This window comes from Athene noctua, chromosome 5, assembly GCF_965140245.1.
Source record: "Athene noctua chromosome 5, bAthNoc1.hap1.1, whole genome shotgun sequence".
Lineage (NCBI taxonomy): Eukaryota > Metazoa > Chordata > Aves > Strigiformes > Strigidae > Athene > Athene noctua.
Window position 1 is genome coordinate 51,472,400 of NC_134041.1, and position 8,461 is coordinate 51,480,860.

General features: G+C 66.2%; 1 protein-coding gene across 2 annotated transcripts; it reads left to right on the plus strand.

Moving 5' to 3' along the window:
- The first annotated feature begins 2,911 nt into the window (after window positions 1-2,911).
- LOXL4 (lysyl oxidase like 4) lies at window positions 2,912-8,254 on the plus strand. Of its 2 annotated transcripts, XM_074908410.1 has the most exons (15): window positions 2,912-3,182; window positions 3,380-3,558; window positions 3,618-3,620; window positions 3,711-3,922; window positions 4,496-4,534; window positions 4,659-4,875; window positions 5,025-5,208; window positions 5,478-5,632; window positions 5,954-6,121; window positions 6,324-6,486; window positions 6,619-6,862; window positions 7,126-7,241; window positions 7,339-7,475; window positions 7,668-7,779; window positions 7,892-8,254. In XM_074908410.1, exons 1-15 carry the CDS (start codon window positions 2,912-2,914, stop codon window positions 7,960-7,962), a joined length of 2,271 nt encoding a protein of 756 aa, XP_074764511.1. In that variant the 3' UTR covers window positions 7,963-8,254. The 2 variants fall into 2 exon arrangements, with proteins under 2 accessions (XP_074764511.1, XP_074764510.1); XM_074908409.1 differs by lacking the exon at window positions 3,618-3,620 and having other exon boundaries at window positions 4,659-4,890.
- The last annotated feature ends 207 nt before the right edge of the window (window positions 8,255-8,461 follow it).

Consider the following 8,461-nt stretch of genomic DNA (forward strand, 5'->3'; position numbering starts at 1 on the left):
CCGGAGGGGACAGGCATGTCCCAGAGCACTGAATGGGAACAACCAGCCCCTCAGCCTCTCCTCTGCTCACTGATGCAGGCTCAGGCATGTGCAGGGCTATTTAGCTGGAGCCACCCAACTCCAGGCTGGCCTGGACCACCCCAAGGTGCCTTGGATAAGCAGGGAACCAGGGAGCTGCTTGAGACCCGCTTTGCTACCTGGAGCTCCCAGCTGTTCTCTGTCCCCCTGGCCCTTGGTGGCTGTGGGCACAACAGCCACATGCCCAGCAGCTCAGAGTCTGTAGGAGCCGGGACTGGCAGCTGTCCCCCCCGTGCCCCACTCCTCCCACCCCCACCCCCCCATTCCTGCCGGGAGCTGCCCGCACGTGTTCTGGCCCCATCCCTCCATCCCAAGGGCAGAGGCTCCGTGCAGCCCAGCGGCACTCGCTGGCCACCCCTCAGCCAGCGGCAGGCCCGGGGCGTGCCCCTCTCCCGGGCTGCTGCCGGCAGCCGCTCGCTGCAGATTACAGAGCTCACATCCTCTCCCTGCCCTCTTCCTCCCCCAGACAATGCTCCCGATTCAGCCGCCCGCCTCGCCTCCCGCCGGGCCCTAAATAGGGTGCTGCCCGGCTGAGCTGTTGCACCTGAGCTGGCTGAATCAATATTGACTGGCCAGGAATAGTCCCGCAGCCCTCTGAGAATAGCCCCGCACGCCTGCCCCGCTGCCCACAGCTTCCCGCGCACGGGGCTGCCCTGCTGCCGGCAGTGTATTTTTAGCTGTCGCAGTTACTGGCTGCCCCGGGGCGACAGGTCCTGTCACCCAGTGAGCCCCAGGGGGATGACAGCAAGGGGGCACATCTCCAGCCTGCCACGGTCACAGTGAGCAGCAGGACACTGTGTCCCTGCCACTGCGGGTTGAGGCTGGCAGGTCCCAGGTGTGGGAGAGCCCATCGGACCCCTCGCTGCCCTCCTCTCTCTGTGCCCAGGAGCAGAGGCAGCTCTGGGAGCCGGACCCAGCACCCGCCTGCCCTGCACCCCTGACAGCAGCTGCCCTGGGGAGCTTCGGGGGGGCTCCTGGCCTCGCACTTGAGTAATTGAGCTCCAAAACGTCGAGACATGAACGAGTCATGGGTTTCACTGCTGGCCCCAGCCCTGCCCCTCCCCAGGGCTTTCCACAGCCCTCATGTTGGGGCTGGCAAGGGACCCCCACCCCAGGAGATGCTCCAGCATGTGCCCCCAGCCCTGCTGGGGCATAGGGCTGGGATGAGGGTGCCCTGCAGGGGGGCCTGGGGCCATGCACCCCTGCATGCCCAGGGGTGCTGAAGGCTCCCACAGGACGTGGCGATGAGCTCACGCGCTATTCCCGGCCGTGTTGATCCTGGCTCCTCCCGGCAGGAACCAGTTGCTTTGACGCCAAACAAACAGCCTGGTGGCCACCGGCACATTCCTGGCCAGCCCTCGGCCAAGGCATGGGCACAGGGCTTCCTGTTTATCCCAGTCCCACAGCGTGGCACGACGGGACGGTGGGCAGCAGGATGCCCCGGGGACTGGCAGCACCCCAAGCCAGAGGTTGTTCCTGGGGCAGGTTGGGAGGGCATCCCCTGTCTCCAGGTCCCAGGGATGGGGGCTGTGCCTGGGGACCCCCTCAGCCAGCCTGTCTGGTGATGGCCCAGGTGATGCCCTGAGCCCTGGGAGGACTCTGCTCTGTGCTCCCCGTGCCTCCCCACAGCCTCCCCTGGTCTCTGCCTCACAAGTCATGGCTCCATTGCAGTAGCCCCAGGCACTCCATGTCTGCTCACCTGCTTGAACTGCTGCATGGGGTGGGAAGGGGCAAGGGGTGTCTTTCTGGGGTGTCCCTAGTGTGGCAGTTTGTCACCCCCAGAAAACCCATGTTCTGCCTGGCTGGGCGCCAGCCCCACGGTGTGGTGGTACTGGGGGGAAGGCATTCCTGAATGCAGGCATTGGGTGCATTCATTGGGGGGGGGGGAATCCATGCTCACGGCAGGTAGGGGCTATCCCAGGGGTGCTTGGACACCCCCAAGCTGGGCGTGGGGGGAAGGGGTTGGGAGGTTTGCCCCAGGGTGGCAGAGGAGGGCTGGGAAGGGTGCAGAGTGCAGGGCTGGGCTCCAGGCACGGTGCGGGGGGGCCCGGGGCCGGGCTGGGCAGCGTGGGCCCCCACCCGGGGCGGCCCACTCCGCCGCACCATAAAAGCGGCAGCAGGCGGTGCTCGGCAGCAGGAGAGCTGCTGGAGGCCGGCGTGAGCCAGCACCGCGTCCCCTCGTCACTGCCTGCCCCAAGCTGCTGCCTGTCCTGCACCATCACCCCTGCCAGGGTGAGTGCTGGGGATGGCCCCGGGGGGGCGGTCTGGGCAACTGGAGTGGGGGGGGCAGCAACCCCACTAGTGTTCTGAGTGGGGATACAGGGGGAGAGGTGGGGTGATGGGGAACAGGGGCTGTGTGCAGGATGGGGATGGGACTCAGGTGTCTGGCACAGGGTTTGGGTGGGGTATAAAGGGGGGCTCTGGGGAGCCCCCACCCACGTCCCGAATCATGGGGCAGGCAGGAACAACAGGGGCAGGGCAGTGTTCGTGGGGCTGCCTGTGAGTGTTGCAGCCAGAGCTGAGCACGGGGCTGTGGGTCCCTGGGAGAGCTCTGCCGGGGCTGGGTGACCCCGGTGAGGGGCAGATGGGTGTGAGGTTGGGGACTGATCCCCGGGTGGGGGATGCTGTGAGCTGTGCATAGTGGGGACCAGCCCTGCGTCCCCCACAGTGCAGGGACAGGGTTGTCACTGCTGTGTGAGGGGGCATGATACCCTTTCACCAGCATGCAGCTTTTGGGGCACAGGGGGGGCTGCAGCAGCACCCCCCACCCTACCGTGGTCCCTAAGGGCTCAGTGTCAGGCTGTCCCCAGGCACCCCACGCCCCAGAACCACGATGGTGATACCCGCTGGCACGAGCCCCATCCTGCTGCTGCTGCTATGCTGGGTGGCCCCCAGCAAGGAGGAGCCAGCCCCAGTGCAGCTGCGGCTGGTGGGGCCACGGGGGCCAGCTGGGGAGGGTCGTCTGGAGGTGTTGTACCAGGGACATTGGGGCACCGTCTGCGATGATGGCTTCGACTTCCATGCGGCCACCGTCGCCTGCCGGCAGCTGGGCTACACCGCGGCCGTCACCTGGACACACAGTGCCACCTACGGCCAAGGGGAAGGTAGGGTGCAGGTGGGGAATGGAGGGGCAGGGGGTCCTGGCAAGGGCAGTGTGCTTAACGCTGGCTGGGGGAGCCTGCCTGAGGGGCTGTAGGTGCGGGCAGGCTGTGAGGGGCACTGGGTGGGCCCATGGTGCTGGGGAGGGACATGGGGACCCCCCCAGCAACGGTGACCCGCAGCCTTGCATATGCATCCCCAGGCCCCATCTGGCTGGACAACGTGCGGTGCGGGGGCAGTGAGGGCTCCCTGGCAGAGTGCATCCACAATGGCTGGGGCACCAGCGACTGCCACCACGGCGAGGATGCCGGTGTGGTGTGCTTGGAACAGCGTCTGCCTGGCAGCCCTCCCCAGGCCACCACCTCTGGTCACCAGGGAGAGGTGAGTGGGGGGACATGGGGTTGCCCTGTGCCCAGCAGAGTACACCAGGGGGACTGGAGCAGGTCCTTCTGGCCCTTCCCCTTGTCCCCATCCTGAACACCCTGCCCTGGATGCTGGAGCCCCCGTGCCCACCCCTGTGCCCACCACGGCAGGTGCCGGGGCTGAGCCTGGAGGAGGTGCGGCTCAAGCCCATCCTGGCACGGGCCAAGCTGAGCATGCCAGTGACAGAGGGTGCTGTGGAGGTGAAGCACAATGGGCGCTGGAGGCAGGTGTGCGATGCTGGCTGGACCAGGAACAACAGCCGCGTGGTCTGCGGGATGCTGGGCTTCCCCCAGGAGAAGCACATCAACACCAGCTTCTACCGGTAGGGATGCAGGAGACCTGCATCGCAGCCGTGGGGCACATGGGGCAGGGGGCCTGGCTGGACACGCTGTGGGGGAAGAGACTCAGGGCTGTCGAGGAAGGGATGCACATGTGGGTGGGTGTGTGGAGTGCTGGTATGGCCTGGCCACGCCCGGGTCCCCTTCTTGGGGTCTCAACAAGGGGCAGAGCGGGGCTCAGCAGCGGCCAGGAGGCTGTGGGGACAGTCGCCAGCCATGGCCAGCACAGCGTGGGTGGAAGGAGAGGAGAGACCAGCGGCCCTCGGCCCTTCCGCCCCCGCCTCGGGCTGGGGCTATAAATACAGTCCATAATGAGCCCCTGCCGGTGCCAGGAGTCACGAAGTCCTGCTGGGACACACGGCACAGCCAGGCTTGGCACGGTAATTGCCAGTGGGGAGGGGACCTGTCCTCACCCTGCCATGCTGTGGGAGGACCCCACGGCTCCAGTTCCTGCCACAGGGTGCTGAGGAGGGCAGGGATGATGGGGTGGGGGATCCAGAGCCCATCAGGTTTGGCATGGTCCCCCCCCCCAACCTCCTGGTTCTCTGGACCCACAGAAAGCTCTGGAACATGAAGCTGAAGGACCCCAACTCCAGGTAGGGCTCAGCCCTGGGCAGGGTGGGCAGGGGCACCCTGGGTGGGCACCCAGCACCAGTATTGGGTGGGGGAGAGTCTCTGACACCTGAGCTGATGCTGGCCCCTGTGCCTCTCCCTTGGCAGCCTGAAGACCCTCAGCCAGAAGAACAGCTTCTGGGTCCACAGGGTGCGGTGCCAGGGCACGGAGCCCCACCTGGCCCGCTGCCCCACACAGGTTGCCCCGCTGGCTCCTGGCCAGCTCGCCTGCCCCCGTGGCATGCATGCCATCGTCAGCTGCCTCCCTGGCCCTGTCTTCCAGAAGAGCACGGGCAAGGGCAGGAGCAAGACCTCCCCAGGGAAGGTGAGCCGCGGCATGGCCTCATACCCCATCCTGCCAACGGAGGGTCCTGTAGCCGAGAAGCACCTGGCCACCCTGTTTGTACTTGTGCCCATGGTGCAGGCGGGTGGCCATGCCCTGGGGCCACTGACTGGCTGCTCCCCATTGCCCAGGTGCTCCCAGTGCGGCTGCGAGCAGGCACCCATGCCGGCGAGGGCCGGGTGGAGGTGCTGCACCACGGGCAGTGGGGCACCGTGTGTGACAAGCAGTGGGACCTGGCCGCGGCCAGCGTGGTGTGCCGGCAGCTGGGCTATGGGACGGCAAAGCAAGCCCTGGTGGGAGCCCAGATGGGCCAAGGTAAGGCAGGTGGCACTGCAGGGACTTGGGGTGCTGCTGAGCTCGGAGGGGCACAATGGGGAAAGCCTCTGGTCTACTGGGTGCTGCTGGAGCATCCTGGGATGCCCAGGCAGCTCCATTCTGCACTGGGATTGGGCTCCTCTGGCTGCTCCACCCACAGGCAGCCCCGTTCCCATAGCAAACACCCAGACCAGGAGAAAGAGGGTGGGGGTCCTCCCTGCTCCAGGATGGGCATGGAGCAGGGAGCTCTGAGCCTCCCTCCGCTTCAGGCCTGGGGCCCATCCACATGAGTGCGGTACGGTGCACCGGCCACGAGCGCTCCCTGGGCGAGTGCCGATTCCAGGACGCCGAGCGAAGCGGGTGCCGGCACGAGGCTGATGCCGCCGTACGCTGCCACGTGCCCCACATGGACTTCCAGAGCCAGGTGAGCCCCTGCCTCCTCCCCAGAGCCTGTGGAGCCCCAGCCCCATTGCACAGCCCCTGTCCCCCAGGCTCTGTGCCTGGTGTGTGGATGCTCAGAGCAGCCCTGGGGTGATCCAGGGGATGGGGGAACACAGAGCAGCACACTGATGGGGGTCCGCAGGATGAACTGGTGGCAAAAGTGGCCTTGTGGGGAGGAAAGGAAGAAGAGGAAGGTGGGGGAGATGTTCAGCTGGATGCATGGGGCTGCCTGCCACATTGCAGCTCTAGGTGGGAGGGCTGGGGGTCTGTCACACGTTCCAGCTCAGTCCCTCTTTGTCCACAGGTGCGGCTGGCGGGGGGCCGCAGCCCTGAGGAGGGTGTGGTGGAGGTGCTGGTACCAGTGCAGGGCCGGCTACAGTGGGGTGCAGTGTGTGGTGCACAGTGGGGCCTGAACGAGGCCATGGTCGTCTGCCGGCAGCTGGGGCTGGGCTTTGCCAGCCATGCCCTCCAGGTGAGTGGGGTCCCAGTCTGTGGCCTGCACTGTGAGGGGTCCAGTGGGATGCATGGGGTGGCCAGGGGCTCTGGGATGGGACAGCCCAAGGGGTCAAGCCCTGGTGGCAGTGCTGGGGCAGGGAGGCTGGCAGGGGAGGAGGGGTGGGGGTTGGCAGGGTGTGCAAGGGCTGGTCCGAGTGCTGTGCTCCTCCTCTGCCCAGGAGACGTGGTACTGGGCAGGCAACCCTGATGCCGCCCGGGTGGTGATGAGCGGGGTGCGCTGCGCCGGCACCGAGCTGGCCCTCCAGCAGTGCCAGCGCCACGGCCCTGTCCACTGCCCCAGTGGTGGGGGACGCTTCTCGGCGGGGGTCACCTGCACCGCCCGTGAGTACCAGGAGCCCATAGGGTACTGCTGGGAGGGGGCACCCCCCTTCTCCTGTCACAGAGAGCAGGGGTGGGGGAGCTATGCGGGGTGGGGATCATCTGCTCCATCCACACTGATCCTCTCCGTGCCAGATGCCCCAGACCTGGTGATGAATGCCCAGCTAGTGCAGGAGACAGCCTACCTGGAGGACCGGCCGCTGGAGCTGCTGTACTGCGCCCATGAGGAGCGCTGCCTCTCCCGCTCCGCTGACGACATGCACTGGCCCTACGGCCACCGCCGCCTCCTCCGCTTCTCCTCCCAGATCCACAACCTGGGCAGAGCCGATTTCCGACCCAAGATGGGGCGCCATGCCTGGACCTGGCACCAGTGCCACCGGTGAGTAGCCCATGGGCAGGAGCTGGCAGGGGGCTGCCCCCTCCCCAGGCCAGGCAGGACATGGTGGCACACGTCCCACAGAAGCTGGCCCACCCGGGGTAATTAGCAGCGTCCGTGCTGGCACTGTCATTACGGCTTTATTTGGCTTCAAGGCTGTAATTTGCTCAGAGCCTCTGGGTGCTGCCCGTTCCCAGCTGGGCGGCTGGGCTGGCCGCATGCTCCTCAGCCAGGCACTCCCCCACGCTCAGCTCCTGTCCCCACAGACACTTCCACAGCATCGAGGTCTTCACCCACTATGACCTGCTGACACTCAACGGCTCCAAGGTGGCTGAAGGGCACAAGGCCAGCTTTTGCCTGGAGGATACCAACTGCCCCGAAGGTAGGTGCCAGCCACAGAGCTGCCAGTGAACCTCCCAGTCCTGCTCCCTGAGGGGGGCTCTGCCTGTGCCCTCCCTCACCTCCCCTCCCTCCCACAGGGCTACAGCGACGCTTTGCCTGTGCCAACTTTGGGGAGCAGGGGGTGAGTGTGGGGTGCTGGGACACCTACCGCCACGACATCGACTGCCAGTGGATCGACATCACTGATGTGCCGCCGGGCAGCTACACCTTCCAGGTATGGGGACGGAGGGGCAGGGGCACATCGAGCCACCGGAGCTCAGGGCTGGGGGACACCCTCCATGGGCACCACCAGCACCTCTCACCCTGCACATCTGGGTGCTGCTCTGCACCCCACAGTGCATGCCATGGCCCTGCCTGGGCAAGGCACAACAGCAGTGCCCCCAGCCTTGCCCCTCACCCTCCCCAGGTGGTCGTGAACCCCAAGCATGAGGTGGCCGAGTCAGACTTCTCCAACAACGTGATGCGATGCCAGTGCAAATATGATGGGCAGCGCATCTGGATGCACAGCTGCCACACAAGTACGGAGGGATGGGAGCAGAGAGGGCATGGTGGGCAGAGTGGGGGTAAGTGGCAGGCCTGGGGCTGCTGCAGCTCCCGTGTCCCCCTGACCCATGCCATCACACTCCCCAGGTGATGCCTATGGCGCTGATGTGGTGAGCGATCTGGAGCGACGGGAGCGCCTGGCCAACAACCTTTTGTGACCCCCTGGCACCAGCACGCCCCTGGCAACGCCACAGGGCAGCCTGCCTCCCACACCCCAGGCCCTGCACCCTGGCAGCACCAGACTGAGCTCAGGGACTCGAAGACTTGTATTTATTGACGCTGCTGCAGAGAGTGGAGATGAGCACTGGGGCTGGCGGGGAGCACCTGGGGGTGTTCAGCCCTGTGCTGCCGGTGGGACCTGCAAGAGAGGATCCAGGTACTGCAGCAGCCCCCACCTCCGTGGCTCCAGTGCCCCCAGGACAACTACCTCAGCCTGCCTACCCGGCCCCCCTGCCCCAGCAGGCTCAGGACAGGCCCCAGCCACTGCCACTGTGCACTAGTCCTGTCCTCAATAAAGGTGCTGTGCTATGGGAGAGAGGGTACTCCCTTATCAACCCCACAAGCCCCTGCTCCTTTCCCTGCACTCTTCCATATCAGGATCTGGCCTGGAACAACCCTTGTCTAGATGATGCCCCCCTGGTCAGGCAGTGTCCCCCT